General features: G+C 49.6%; 1 protein-coding gene across 1 annotated transcript; it reads left to right on the top strand.

Annotated features, from left to right (window-relative positions):
* The first annotated feature begins 6 nt into the window (after positions 1-6).
* Positions 7-14,896, top strand: AIFM1 (apoptosis inducing factor mitochondria associated 1). The gene is made up of 17 exons (XM_059858902.1): positions 7-133; positions 1,217-1,359; positions 3,957-4,050; positions 4,615-4,644; positions 5,084-5,196; positions 5,290-5,420; positions 5,974-6,064; positions 6,779-6,863; positions 7,602-7,678; positions 8,067-8,175; positions 8,810-8,917; positions 9,736-9,824; positions 9,905-10,045; positions 10,618-10,760; positions 12,751-12,875; positions 13,397-13,593; positions 14,682-14,896. Exons 1-17 carry the CDS (start codon positions 67-69, stop codon positions 14,751-14,753), a joined length of 1,815 nt encoding a protein of 604 aa, XP_059714885.1. The 5' UTR covers positions 7-66; the 3' UTR covers positions 14,754-14,896.
* The last annotated feature ends 298 nt before the right edge of the window (positions 14,897-15,194 follow it).

Genomic DNA, 15,194 nt, shown 5'->3' with positions numbered 1-15,194 from the left:
GGCGCGTGCGCGGCGGGGCCGGGCCGGGCCGGCGGGGCCGCGACCGAGGGACCGGCGACTGGCGACATGTTCCGCTGGCGCGCGGGCCTGGCGCGCGCCATGCGCCCCCCGCAGCGGGGACGCGCCCACGCGGGTCAGTGCGGGACCGGGGCCGGGGGGCACCGGGCGCGATTCTCGCCGCTGCGGCACGCGGCCCGGGGCCGGCACAGGCCCGGGGCCGATCGCGGCCGAGAGCGTGGTTTGCGGAGGGCACCGGGCCGGGCGGTCATCCCGCGGGATCGGTGCGGGCACGGCCGTGCCCGGGGCGCTGCGGGAGGGGGCGCGGGTGGCGGAGATGCGGAGATGCGGATGCTTCGGGAACGTATTTGGGACAGCGTGAGTGACCCGGAGCTGGTTGGGACCTTGGGGTCTCTTTTCGGGCGCTGCTGGCTTTGCTGCGGTTTTTGTCACAAATAAGTGCCTTCAGGCAGGGGTGAGGCGTGTGTTGCTCTCGCCGGGCGGGAGCAGGTGGAGGCGGGGATTGAGAGAGCCCGACCTCTCACGGGAGTATCGGCCGTGCTTGGAGCAGCGCTCGGGGCCGTCCCCGCCATCGCTCCATTCAGGCATGAACTGGGCCGGCAGCAGGCTGTGGTTTGGTGATGGAGAAATAAAACGCGGTGCAGCGGCTCCGACACGGGTGCTCCTCGTCCGGTTTGCGCGGCGGGAGGTGCCTGCACCTGGATCTGCTCATTTCCACCGGGGACGCCCTTTTTGCCAGCAAAACCCCGTTCCTTGCTGGTGATTTATCCCGGTGGAATGAGCTGTGTGAGCAGAGGGAGTTAGGTGCCGGTGTCACCATCCCTGCTGCCCACCCTGGCCTGGCTCCAGCTTTTGCTGGAGAAAGAGGCCTAGAGAAGGTGTTGGAACCACCAAGACACATCTCTGTGATCGGCCAGCCCAGAGAGGCTGGAGGCTCCAGCTGCAGGCAGCTGCCTACAGATGCTCCTGCTATCAGTTCAGTTACCCCTTGATCTTACAGATAATTTGGTCTCCACAGCTGCCCGGAGCACACTGTTGTGGCTCAGGATAATGCCCCGCAGTCGCTCAGATGTGGGGCTGGGTTTTCCAAACAAGGAATTTGTTTGGGTTCAGAACTTACTTAGTCTCTAAATTTCCAGACTTACCTTTGTATTGATGGTGTTTTTGTGTTGTTTCTCCAATAAATTGTGTTCCTTAGGCACGTTGTTGCAGCGCTGGAATGTGCCCCCAGACCTGCAGCTGAGCAGACAAGTGGCTAGCACAGGCGTGCCTGGGCAAAAGGGCAGTAATTCGGTTTTTGTCCTTATTATGGGCTTGTCCACCTTAGGAGCAGGTGCCTATGTAAGTAGAAAGGTGGTTCCTGGGAAGAAGCTGCAGTCCATCTTTCCTGTTGAGCATTTGCTGTATTCCAGCTCTCTTAACTCAGCTTTTGATTTCTGTAGCTTTATCTCTGTTTCCTCCTTCAGAAAACTTCAAGGGGGAGCTAAATGGAAAGTAACTTCTTATGATTACTTGGGTTTTAGCTGTAATTTCAGTTACCTTTTAAGTTTTTTTACATTAAAGGCACTCTTGGGGTTTTTTTGTTATGACCAGCCACAGCTCTGTCTGTTGTCTTGTATGGGACAAACAATTCCTGGCCAAATCTCAGTTCAGAACATTTGTTTAACTTGTGTAAGTATACCAAATCAACCCCTAACTGGGGAGTATTTATGTTCTACTTAAAAAGGATAAAGGTTTGCAGCCTCACTGAAAGAGTAAATGACATTCCCAGAGAGCTGAAGAGTTTCAGCATTGCCTGGGAGTGGATAGATTCCAAGTTTACATCACACAAATCTTTGTTTCCAAGTTCTTTCTCTAGGAGGATCATATTCACTAAAAGTTCCAAATCCTAATTTTCTCCAAAGGACGCTCCTGGGAAAGAGGAAAAAAAATACAAAACAGTGCATGGAAGAAAAATATTTTCCTATTTCTTTTAAATATAATTCTTTCCTGTGCCCTGCTGCCCATTGGGTTTTTTTTTTGGCAGACGAGGTAGCTGAAATTACAAAGCACACTCTGCTTTTCCCAAGACCTGTTTAATCAAGAATCCTTCCTAATACTCAGCTCCTTCCCTCTTCTCTTCCATTGCCTGTCTTCCCCTGCAGTTTTGCAATGCCATCAGCTAAGATGCCCTTCTAGATCCCTGACGTCTTCAGGTGTTCCTGGCAAAGCTGGCAGCAACCTCTTGTTATACTTAATAGTGGGAGGAACAGTCACTGGGACAGGAGTTTATGTAAGATGCTTCACTAAAGGTGTTTGTGGGGTGGGGTGGGAGGGTGGAGGGTGGGCACCTGTCTGTACCTCTCACCCTGTAGCCCTTCACTTCCAGCCCTCTTTGTACTCCCTGGCCTCAGGTACTTCCTTTTCAAGGGACATTTCCAAATAATTTAAGGTTACAAATTGAATGTTCTCAGATGGTGCAGTTCTTAATGGAGAAACCTGCTTCAGAATTAACCTTTCCACATTAAGTAAATCTTAACTCAAACTGGCCATCTTTGTTTGTGACTGTGTAAGGGCACAAATTGTTAATTAGTGCACTTCTCGTGATATCAGTAATGTTGGCATGCAGAAAAGGAAATAATAGCTGAATATAAGAGTGCTAAAGGGAAGTAAAGAAAACCTGTCCAACTTGGTGATTTCCTCACGGAAGAGCACTGAAATGTCACCCCATGTCCTGGCAAAGTATAGTTCTGCTTCTAACTAGAAAGAACTTGACATTGTCCCATTGGAAATATTTATCTTTAAGGGCTGATCTGATGTTCTGCCTGTGCATAATAGTGTTTTTTCCTAAAGGATCAGATTTAATTTGCTGTATGCTGCCCTTTGGACTCGCTTCAAACCTTCCTGATTCTGCTTGTAAAAGCAGAGGTGGTTTGTTAACCTTGGCTTTTCTGTCTTTGAGCAAAAGGCTTTAAAGTGTCTTTATCTTAATTCTTCTAAACACTGACAAGTTCTTGTTTTCTAATATTTCTGGCATTTCTCCAGTTCCCTGGACAGACTTTTGTCCTGTGCTCTTTTTTGTGCCTGGCATTAAATTCCTCCATTCTTGTTTAAAACTATTTGCTATAAAGCACCAACTTGTGAGGATTGGCAAATGAAATTAGATGTCGTGCACATGATAGAGATGTGCAAGGCTGGGTTTTGTCCCAAAGAAAGGTTTGCTTCCCTTTAATTTTTTTACCCTTGGGGAAAAATACTGGACTCTGACCTGCTCCCAGCACTCAGTGTCTTCAGCTCCTGTTCAGGAGAACCCAGTTTTTCTTGTAAGTTAATGTGATATAAGAGATGTTCCCTCCTTGTCTGTACATGCAGGATCTGCTTATGCTGTATCCTGACTTTCACAGTCAAATAAACAGGTCAGCATTCAGCTGGAAGAGATTCCACATCCAGGGGCCAGTGCCTGGAACAGCCCCACTCCCATGGCTCAAGGCCCTGCTAATGTCAGGGCTGTCCTGCCACCACCATGCCTAGAGAAAGACAGTCAGGTTGTTGGTTCTGTCCAGCTGCTCTGGGCTTTGGAAGGTGGGAGATGCTTTTTCTTTGGATTTGTCTTCCCTTTCTGCAGTCTTGTGTTGTGTCATGGCCCAGCTTGCATGTTGTCTTTGGCTGGTTTGGCTGCATTTCCTTCACTGGAGCTGGTTCCCCTCAGAACAGGTGTGCAGCCAAACACCTGCAGAAAGGTTCATTGCTTCTGGGAAGCAGCCAGACACCCAAAGCTCACCACACCTTGTGGAGCAGGTCATTTTCTGAGCACGTTCTCAATGGGCACCTTGTCCAGGGAAGTGTATTTTGCCCCACATGTTGTCACTGGCTTTTCCAGCATGTGGGGTGGACAAAAGCCTGTCAGGTGCCTTGGTGTTGTAAGGTGTGCTAGGGAAATGTCTCCTATGTGTCTGCAGGCGTACAAAGCAATACAGGAGAGCAAAGAGCGATATGCCAGCCGGCTCGCCAGGATATCTGGGCAATCCCAAGACCATGAGTCTTCTGCCTCAGGTGGGTACCAGCCTGCCAGGTCAGGGGTTGGCTCTGTTCTTCATGAGCTTGAGGCCTCCAAAACAAACAGAACAGAGCCTCTCAGACATGCCTTTGTAGGATTGCACCTCTCAGTGTGTGCCATTGTTTCAAATTCCCATTCAAGGCCACGTTGGACACAGCTTGGAAGCAGCCTGGTCTAGTGGAAGGTGTTCCTGCCCATGGCAGAGAGGTGGAACTGGATGAGCTTTAATGTCTCTTCCAGCCCAGCCCATTCTGGGATTCTGTTGTTCTATGATGGCTTTGTGACCCACAAGAGGCTGTTTTACAGACCATCCTGAGGATGAAGTAGGATGTCTCCTGGGGCTGATTTCTGTCATTTACTCTTTCTGTGGTAAAAAGAGAAAAAAGTGAGCCCTTCTTCTGGCTTTTATGTTTGCACAGTCTGGCAAGGACACTGATTCAATAGGGCCTCCTTCCCTGGCTGGTGGAGAGCCTGTTCATCCTGGAGTGAGCCCTGAACTGCAGCTCTCAAACTACAGCCTGTGCTTCGATGACTTAAGCCATGTCTTTCTTCCCTTTCAGGTGCAGGTGCTGCTCCTCAGGGCACAGCAGGTGAGTTCTGGTGCCAGTACTTAACTGCCTGTTTTGTCCCTGCCCACGGATTAACCACATGTTTCTCAGCAACAGGACTTGCCTGTGGGAGGAGGTGCCTTCTGCAGGCAACTCAAAAGTTGTCTCCTTGAACAAAATTACCAAAAAACGTGCCTTGGCCTTTTAGGGAACTTCCATTTCTTATAAACTGCTCACTGGTTGGCCAATGCAGACTTTCAGGCTCGCTTAGAAAAAACAGTTTGCTGAAATCTGACTGATTCCTGCAGGGAGCAGCTTTGGGGGAAGGAGCAGCAGGTTTCTTGAGAAGGGTACTGTGGCAGAAGGAGGGCAATTTCCAAAGGAAGTCTGGATGTGGAAGGCCTCTGGTGACATACTCTGTGCCCTGGGGGTGGGCCATGTGCTGGTATTTGCAGTAAGTTGTCCCATCTGTCACCTGCAGCTCCGGGCACTCATCCCAAGGTCCCATCCCATGTCCCTTTCCTGCTCATTGGGGGAGGAACTGCTGCTTTTGCTGCTGCCAGATCCATCCGGGCCCGCGACCCCGGCGCGCGGGTAAGAGCTGTCCTGCTCCATCCTGTCCTGCTCTGTGTGCACTCCCGTTTGCCTGCTCTCGCTCCAGCTGATGTGTTTCCTGGCCAATTAAAGGTGCTGATTGTGTCTGAAGATCCTGCCCTGCCCTACATGCGTCCACCCCTTTCCAAAGAACTGTGGTTTTCCGATGATCCCAGTGTGACAGAGACGTTGCGGTTCAAGCAGTGGAACGGCAAGGAGAGGAGGTACATGGCACTGCAGGTGACAGGGCACAGGAAGTGGTTAGTGACAAGGTGACAATGACCAAACTGTTCTTGGGAGAGAACCACCAGCCAGTGGAGCAGTGAGGACAGGGAAGGGTGTGTTGGTGCTAGCAGGGGTTGAGGAATTTTGCTTCCCACCAGAGCTCGCTCAGTACTTAATACCTCTTGAACTTTGCTGGGATTCCCCTTAAATATGTCCCTCTGTGGGCCGGAGTCCTAGGAAATAAGTTAATAAAGGTGAAGCTCCACAGGTTCAGGGACATGGGATCACACTTGATTTTTGTGACTTCTGTGATTAAGCCTTACTTGGTGGTTGGACTTTATGATCTTTTCCAACCTTACCAATTCTATGATTCCATGATCCAGACCCTAGAACTTCAACAGTGTGAAGACCCTAATTCTGAAAAATATATAAATAATTGTGGGGCTTGTTAGGGATGCACAGAGCTGTCTTTGTCTTGTCGGAGTTGCTGAACAGCTGGATTTCTGGTATCCCAGAGAAAGGGGAACATGTTTGATAATGGAGTTTTCTCAGTATCTATTTCCAGCCACCATCTTTCTACGTGCCTGTCGAGGACCTGCCTTCTGTGGAAAATGGTGGGGTGGCAGTTCTGCCTGGCAAGAAGGTGGGTACAGCACTGGCTGTTGTTCCTACAGCTTTTCCTGAACAGAACCTGCACTCTAAACTGGTACTGAATCACTGGAGTTGGAGGAGTTGTCTGGGAATGGGAATTTGGATAAGTTTGGGAAAAATGTGATGGAGCAGAGATTATGCTAATCTGAAGTGAAGTTTGAAAGTGGGAGAAGCCAAGAGGAATAGCAGTGAGCTGAGGGAAGATGATGAGGAAGAGAGAAGGATACATTTGGAGTCTGGGCATGGGACAAAAATATGTGGACCTTAGAGATAGGGTGTTACAAGTGGGAACTGGGCTGTGTGGGCTGGAAGGTGAGGTGAGGAGAGCACAGAGATCAAGGTAGTGGGTGATAAGTTGAGCAGGAGCACTGTACTGAAGCAGCAGGAAGGTGGAGAAATTTATGGTGAATCTTCTAAAATATTTATATCCTTGGTTATTTGTATGTTGCTATAAATGTCAGTGATTCCTCTTCCTGTTGAGATGTGCTGTGTCTGAGCCCATTTCACATTCAGATCTTGGGACGATCAACCTGAGTTACAGTGACTCCCAAAGAAGTCATCTCAATTCCCACTTCCAGTCCTCTCACTTCCCCACTCCTGCCCCCACCCTAAACCTAAAGGTGGGAAAATGTTAATTCCAAGTTTGTAACTCTGCTCAGTAGTCCATGAAGTGAAGAGCTCGAGCTCAGCTGGGTTCATCTTACAGGTTGTGCACATGGATGTTAGAGGGAACACAGTGAAGCTTAGTGATGGGACCCAGATATCCTACGACAAATGTCTCATTGCCACTGGTAAGTGCTGTGTTTTTTCTCTTGTTCCTCATCTTGTGCCAGGCTTTTTATTTCAGTTGACATTTAGCTAGAGATAAATTATCTAGAGTACCTCCGCTGTGGAGTCAAGCTGGGAGAGCTGGGGGAGTCCAGCCTGGAAAAGAGAAGGCTTTTGGGAGATCATTGAGTCTTCCAGTGCCTAAAGGGGCTCCAAGAGAGCTGGAGAGGGGATTTGGACAAGGGTCTGGAATGACAGGACATTGGGGGATGCCAGAGGGCAGGGTTAGGTGGGATACTGGGAAGGAATTCTTCCTGGGCACAGGTTGCCCATAAAAAATGTGGCTGCCCCAGGCTCCCTGGGAATGTCCAAGGCCAGGCTGGATGGAGCTTGGAGCAACCTGGGATAGTGGAAGGTGTCCCTGCCCATGGCAGGGGTGGTACGGGATCAGCTTTAAGGTTCCTTCCAACCCAAACCGTTCCATAATTCTTTGGTTCTATTTGAGAAGAACTCTCTGCAGTGTCAAACATGATGTGGAGCAGTCACATGAAGGACAGTTGTGCAAACAGTCATGCTGAGTTTTTCACCTGCCTTGCAGCATCAGATTTTCTAGGACATTCAGGCAGCAAGAGGCATACTAGGATATTCCCATAGTGGAACAGTTTGGGAAGCACAACTGAGATCCAAGACAGCTTTGCACTGTCTGGATATCCAGTGCCATGGCTGTGGTGTCACTAGTCTCCTCTCCTTGTTGTGCACAGGGGGATCCCCAAGGAACCTGCCTGCCATCGAAAGAGCAGGAAAGGATGTGCAGAAAAGGCTGACCCTGTTCCGAAAGGTAACCTCCAGGTGCTGCCAGCCCTAGTGAGGCTGAATAAATCAGAGCCATTTATCACTTTTTTCAGTTTTTAAACTCTTCTGCTTTGGGTCGGGACAGTCCTGCCTTGGCTCAGATGCTTCCCTCAGATTATGCCCAGGAATCCATTGCCTGCTTATTCTTTTTCCCAAGCAGGAAAACAGGGTAGAGTCTACTCAACTGCTCACCTGCTTGCCTCAGCCTGAGAGCTGTAACAGTATGTGGGATTATGGGGTTTAGGTAGTTTTTTTAAATTTTCCCTCCTGTGTGACTTTTCTGCGCCTTCCAAAGTGAACAAAAGCCATTGAATATGACCAATGTTGCCATTCCTGTTAGAGAGCATTGGAAATGGGGGTAAATGTTCTTTCAGATTGAAGATTTCCGAAGGCTGGAGAAGATTTCCAGGGAAGTCAAGTCCATCACAATTATTGGTGGTGGTTTCCTCGGCAGTGAGCTGGCCTGCGCTCTGGGAAGGAGAGGTGAGCATGTCCCCAGCTGTGACAGGCACTGAGTGGCAGCAGCCTCACATTAGAAACTTCTTTTCAGTCCCCAGCTGCTCAGTTTTTGCACAGACTCTGTGTTTGCTTAAAGGAAACAACACACGAGTGTTTTGTTGCCTGTGTGGCCAAGGTTTTCCCAGTATCGCCCTCATTAGCAGCCTCTGATTACAGAGGTGGGAACTCTGTGGGCCAGTGTGAGCTGCAAAGTCATTCCACCCTCTGAAAAGTAACATTTGTTCTCTGTGCTCAATGCCACCTTCAGACTATGATTTTGGGGTTGGAACTGGATGATCTTTAAGGTCCCTTCCAACCCAAAGCAGTCCATAATTCTGTGATTTCAAAGAGGTTGTGAGCAGCTGAATTCTGTCAGTGTGTGTGTGTGTAGGACCTTTATGGTAATTTTAAAAGTTTTTGCCAAAATACCAAGTGTTTCCCTAAAACTCTGTTATCTAGACTTTGCAGGTATATGTGAAACAGTAGTCAGTCACTTTGTGACTCCTTGGGAGTCAGAACTCTCAGATTTGGAAACTTCTGTCAAGCTCCTTGTGTAAAGTGTGTGTGTTCCAACATCTGCTGCTGCTCTTCATCTTGCTGCTCCGTGCTTCCCTTCCAGCACGAACCCAAGGCCTGGAGGTGATTCAGCTGTTTCCAGAGAATGGCAACATGGGCAAAGTTCTGCCGGAATACTTGAGCAACTGGACCACGGAGAAAGTCAGAAGAGGTGAAGCTGCTGAGCGGGTTTGGGCTGGTGGCTGCCAGGCAGCTGCTCCTGGGGACATTCAGCTCCTTTCTGTCTCTGGAGCCCTGGGAGGGCTGGGCCCTGCAAAGTGGCCCCGGTGCAGCACAGGGGAAGTTGCAGTTCAGGCAGCTTGGGCAGCACAAAGCTGCCATGAATTCTGGGCTTCTTAGCAGTTCCTCTGGGGAGGCTGAGCAAGCAGGCTTGCTGATGTCAGTGAGGCTGTCCTTCCCTGTGCCTGTTTCCCTGGAAGGATCTCTGTGTCTATGCCCACAATTGTGTCAGGCCAGGTGCTGTAGTGTTTAGTTAATAAAGTCAGTGAGATCCAAGACACCTTTTTCCATTTCCTGCATTAAGTGCAAAATAGTCTTGCGCATTGGGAAGTGGAGAGGGAGAGAGGGAGGAGGAATGTCATTGGGGTGTGGATTGCAGGGTCTGATAACCCACAGGTCTGAGTTACTTTCTTTTTTGGAAGCTCTGTTGTTGGACCTCTGGCTCTGGCTGTGGCACAGCAATAGGTAATCGAGTGTCCTTAGTTCCTGAACACCTGTTTTAGGGAATTCTTTTGCATATGGCCTTGTCATCACATGAGATGTACTTTGGATTGTCTTTTAAGCAGCTTTCAGACTTTTTATCTGGGTTTTTCCTCGTGCTTCCCCCAGAGCTGCACTAGCACATGCAGCAAAGCTTGAGTGGGCTCTGTCTTGGTTCCTCACCTCGCATCTGTCTGCATCAGCCACCTGCTGCAGGTGGGATCTGCCCAGCTCTGAGCAGGCAGTGAGGTGTCCTGTGCTCATTTCCAGAGGGGGTCAATGTCCTGCCTAATGCTGTGGTCAAATCCGTCTCTGTCTCTGGCAACCGGCTGGTGATTAAACTGAAGGACGGCCGGAAGGTAAATGGGAAAGCAGGGAGAGGGTCACTTTTGGAGGAGCACACAGGGAATTAACATCCTAATTATGCGTTCCCAAACAGGTGGAGACAGATCACATTGTGGCCGCAGTGGGGCTGGAGCCCAATGTGGAACTGGCCAAGTCAGCGGGGCTGGAGGTGGACTCGGACTTTGGGGGGTTCCGGGTGAACGCAGAGCTGCAGGCACGCTCCAACATTTGGGTGGTGAGTGTGGGCACAGCGTCCAACAACATTTGGGTGGTGAGTGTGGGCACAGCCTCCCACAACATCTGGGTGGTGAGTGTGGGCACAGCTTCCCAGTGCTGCTGCTGCTGTAGTGGGACACACAGAGTGACAGGAGGAGGCGAAGGGGGTGAACAGGAGCGAGTAAGGAGAGCAGTTGTAGCGCAGGCCCAGAGCCTGGTCAGGCACTGCAGCCACCTCGTTGCCGTGGTAACCACAGCAAGTTTGGAATATTTATGCTGTGTAAGAGGAGTTGGGGTAACCTAAAGATAGCCTGGATCACTTGCTTGCATAAGAGTCCCTTGGTAGGCGTTGATACTTTGATTCCTCTGGAAAACGTACCTCATGCTGCATTATTTTTCCAAAGATCAGGGAAAAATGCTGAGAAACTGGGAGTTGTGTAGTCTAGGGAGTGGATTGAGGTAGTGGTGGTGTTTGGGGTTTGTCAGAAAAACTCAGTTCCTTGTTCCACTTGTTCTCTTCCCAATGTTTTTTGTTTGGGCACTGGTGGAAGCTTTTCCTGTCGCGGTGCTCACGGGATGGTTCTCTCCAAGGCAGGGGATGCTGCCTGCTTTTATGACATCAAACTGGGCCGCAGGCGTGTGGAGCACCATGATCACGCCGTGGTGAGCGGGAGACTGGCTGGAGAAAACATGACAGGAGCTGCAAAGCCCTACTGGCACCAGTCCATGTTCTGGTAACAGTCCTTTCCTCTTCGGGGGTTCCTTGTGTGGCCACATTGCAGGAGCTTGGACAAGATACACCTTGAGAAGTGTCTGTTTCCCAAGGGGAGTGAAACCACCTCAGCAAACACCTGGTACAGCTTCATTTTCCTAAAGCTCAGGACAGGGGAGATGTTTGAGCATTTGCTGCTCTGCCCTCATCTCCCTCAAGTGCTTTCCCTTCCTGCAGATCCCAGTTTCTCCCTGAACGACTCCCATGCTGCAGAGCAAGGAGTAATACAGAGCAGCCCTTTCCTCAGAGCAGACTGATTTACAGATTGAATTTAGCAGCGGCTTTTCTGTTATGATTATCTGAAGTTCCCCAGCCCAATCTGTGGGTCTGAATGTTGCACTTTGCTGAACGGATGTTTTAGTGGCAAAGCATTGCTGCATCCAGGTGTACCTGAAAAGCTGTTTTCCAGAGAGAGGTATCAGGAAAATGGGCAATTTGGCTATATTTTCATGAAGTTCTTTTTAAAACAAAATGAATGAAAACAGAAAAAAGAAACAAAAAAAAGCTCGCAAAAAAATTAAAATCCAAAAAGGCTGATAGTTCAGATTTCAAGTATGTGTAAAAGAGTTTTAGTTTTTTCAGGGAAATCCCCATAGAAACAGTTATTTATGACTTGCTGTCACTTACCTGAACTCTTGGTCTGTCCTGCCTGGATTTAGGGCCCAGAGCATTTCTCACGTCACTTTTAAACAAGAAACACAGAGCCACAGAATCCTTGAGGTTGGGAAAGACCTCAGAGGTCATCAAGTGCAGCTAAAGACAGAGACAGCCATTTCCCAGGGGTGCTTTCCCCTGGGATGCTCTCAGCCATGACCAGATGCAGGTGAAGGAGGGCTGTGAGTTGCAGCCCTGTGTTTGTTGGCAGGTGTCACACTATGCCAGCCCTTAAAGAGTGACACTTCCTTCCCCCGTGCTGAAAAGCTGGGAAATGACAGGAATTCCTCTTGCATTTTGTCAGCATGCTCAGAATCCTGATCCTCTTGGAGAGAAGGTTGTGTGGAGACCTCACAGCGTCTTCCAGTGTCTGAAGGGGCTGCAAGGAAGCTGGAGAGGGACTAGAGTCCCTCCCCCAGGACAAGGGGGAGAGCCTCTGAACTGACAGAGGGGAAATTTAGGTTTGATATACAGAAGAAATCCTTCCCTCTGAGGGTGATGAGGCCCTGGCACAGGGTGCCCAGGGAAGCTGTGGCTGCCACTGGATCCCCAAAAGTGTCCAAGGCCAGGCTGGACAGGGCTTGGAGCAATATGGAATAGTGGAAGGTGTCCCTGCCCATATCAGAAGAGTGGAATTAAATGGGTTTTGAGGTCCCTTCCAACCCAAATCATTTCATGATCCCTCCTGAGCTCCAGCTGATCACAGCTGCCATGTTACTGGTGTTCCTTGCAGTCACCCCAGTCTTTGCTGGAGGATTTTGGCCAGGGAGGTCATGTTGTATATAGATTCATGGTTTGTGATGCACCTGTTTCCTCAGTGGGAAACACTTCAGACACCTGCTGCTTACTGGTCCCAAACCACAGCTGCTTTATCTACTATCAGCACACCAGTTCAGAGCCAGGTGCCCAGTTCAAGAAGGTGTTAGGGCAAGGTTTGTTCTCTTTAGTCTTTTCTAAATGCTCTCAAAAATATTCACTGGATGACTGTCCACGCTGCCGAGCCTGGTGTGGATAACAGCATTGCCAGAAGCTGGGAAGCCTCCAGCTGCCTCCCAGGGAGCAGGCCTGAAGGATTTCAAAGTTTTGGCCAGTGGGCTCATTTTTCTCATGGCCATGGGCTTGTAATGTCTTGACTCCTTGTTCCACCTGTGTGTGCAGAGGAGACTCCACGTCTCAGTCAGTGTGTCAGTGTCCAGCTTTGCCTACACCATGCTGAAGTAAGGAGTGGAGCACGGATGGATGGAACTGCCTTGGATTTGTCTCTGCTACAAATTACTTCATTCCCACTTCATTCCTAGGAGTGATCTGGGCCCCAACGTGGGGTACGAAGCCATCGGCCTCGTGGACAGCAGTTTGCCCACAGTAGGAGTGTTTGCAAAGGCGACAGCGAAGGACACGCCAAAAAGCGCGACAGAACAGTCAGGTAGGGACTGGGGAGCTCCTGCACATGCTGGTGTGGGGACCACAGAGTCACCCTGACCTCTGAGAGCAAGAGGAAACCGCAATCTGCTGATTCATTTCTTCACCAAGCTTTAAAGGCTGGCTTTTATATTAAAATGTGATTAAAACATTCCTCCAAGAAGGTATCACAGAACATGTCTACTGCCATGCAGACTTTCTCAGGGAAGTTTGATCTCCTTCTTGGCAATAAAATGATCAGTTTGGGACAACAGAGACTCTGGATCCAAGCATGTTTATTTTGTATCTGCTGCCTGGAGGAAGCAGACTCTGCTCTCCTTTGCATTTGGGGGTGGAAATTGGGGATTGTTGGTGTTACGCTCCATGTTGGGATTGTTTCATCCTTGTGTTAATGAAACTTAACTTTTGGGGAACACAACTCAAAGGGAAACACCTCAGGCTCCTGCAGAACATGCTCTTGAGTCTGCTCCCATCATCACATGTCCTGCACTGGGTGTGTGACTCCTCCTCTTGTTTCTGCCTTAGGGACTGGAATTCGATCTGAGAGTGAAACAGAAGTGGAAGCCTCAGAAGTTCACATCTCTCAAAGCTCTTCACCAATGCCTCAAGTCCCAAAGCAAGGAGAAGATTATGGCAAAGGTGTCATTTTCTACCTCAGGGATAAAGTCGTGGTGGGAATTGTGTTGTGGAACATCTTCAACAGGATGCCCATTGCTCGGAAGGTCAGTGCAGGGTGAGGATGACGGACAGGGGAGTTTGTTAGAGCGGGGCTTTTCTTGTGGAAAAATCAATCTGTCAATTTGAAGTGAGGATAAATAAGGACAGATGCTCTGTCTGGTGCAGGGCTGGGCAACATCCAATGGGAACACTGTTCTGGGTGAATTAGGGGAACTGTCCCTGTGTTTTTTTGGATGTTTGCAAATTTTTTGCACAAATTACTCGAATCAGGTGTGTGCTCCAAGCCTTGCCTTGGCATGGCTGAAATTCCAGGTCTATAGTACAGGCAGGAGTCACAGTGATAGCACAGGAGTGAAGTGTCCCATTTTTGTGCTGCTTTGTCCCATGTCCAAGCATCTGAAAAAGTCTCAAATGTCACCATCCCAGAAATAGCCACCATGGCAGGGCTGGAGCAGCCCTGAGCAGGGGATTGGTGTGTCCCCTCCCCTGTGGCCTGGCCCAGACCTCTCAGCTCAGCTAAGCCAGAGCCGGGTCAGCTTTTAACACCTTTGAAGAATTTTGGTGGTGTGAACCGTGGGAGTGATCCCACACTGCCCTCAGGTGATCTGTCCCAAGACAAACTTTCATGGTGGAAGTCTTTGTTTATACCTTATCTGAAGATGCAATTGAAACATGTTGTTTCTGCCATCCTCATGGGAGATCCTTTCGCCACTTCCGTCCTTCCTCCCTCCCTTCCTCCCTCCCTCTCTCCTCCCCCTAAATCCATAGTTTCTTCATCTTGTCTAAAAGTTGCAGGTTCAAGCCAGGTATCCTGGCTCCAAGTCAGGGCCAGGCTCACCTTTGCAGAGCTGAATCACTTTTTAAAACACTTGTTCTCCCTGGCTGTAAAGAGAAACCCAGAAACAAATCCCACAGGGACAGGAGGCTGGTTATCCTGATGTTTCTGTAGGCAGATGATGGTACATTTAAGACTCCCATGTGAATTTGGGTGTAGAAAGTGCTGTTGTGTTGTGGCTGTCTCAGTCTGGTGCTTCAGAGAGGATCCAAGGAGTTCCTGGCATTGGCTGTGACAGTCCTGCAGCACTGGCTCTCTACAGGATGTGCAGGATTTAATGTGTTCTCCTCCCTCCAGATCATCAAAGATGGGGAGGAGCATGAGGACCTCAACGAAGTAGCAAAGCTCTTCAATATCCACGAAGACTGAACTCCACAGCAGGAACACCTGGAGGGAGTGGGCTGCTGGCTGTGTGCACCCCTGCACCTTGAGCAGCTTCCTGGGAGCACTTGGGAATATTCCACTCACCCAAGCCCAGTGTTTGCACCAATAAAGTCAGATTGTTCTAGTCACCTGCTCCTTCCTGCACCACTGCCTGGGAACATGCTGCCCCACTGGGGTCAGTTTTCCCTTGTGTGAGCCTTGGAGAAGCCTGCAGAACTCCCTCTTTCCTTGCAGGAATTCCCACTGGGGAGCAAGTACGCCTGCAGGCTCTCTGCCTGTACTCCAGACTGTCGAAACAGACTCAACTTGGGAAAATCAATTACCAATTAAAATCAGAGCAGGATGATGAGAAGTAAAACAAATCTTAAAAACACTTCCCCTCTCTCCCTTTCCTTTCTGGGCTCTCCATCCTCCCTCCCATTGTCA

Source organism: Haemorhous mexicanus, chromosome 14 (assembly GCF_027477595.1).
Source record: "Haemorhous mexicanus isolate bHaeMex1 chromosome 14, bHaeMex1.pri, whole genome shotgun sequence".
Classification (NCBI taxonomy): Eukaryota; Metazoa; Chordata; class Aves; order Passeriformes; family Fringillidae; genus Haemorhous; species Haemorhous mexicanus.
The sequence above is the reverse complement of the archived record's forward strand: the minus strand, read 5'-3'. Positions and strand labels throughout refer to the sequence as shown.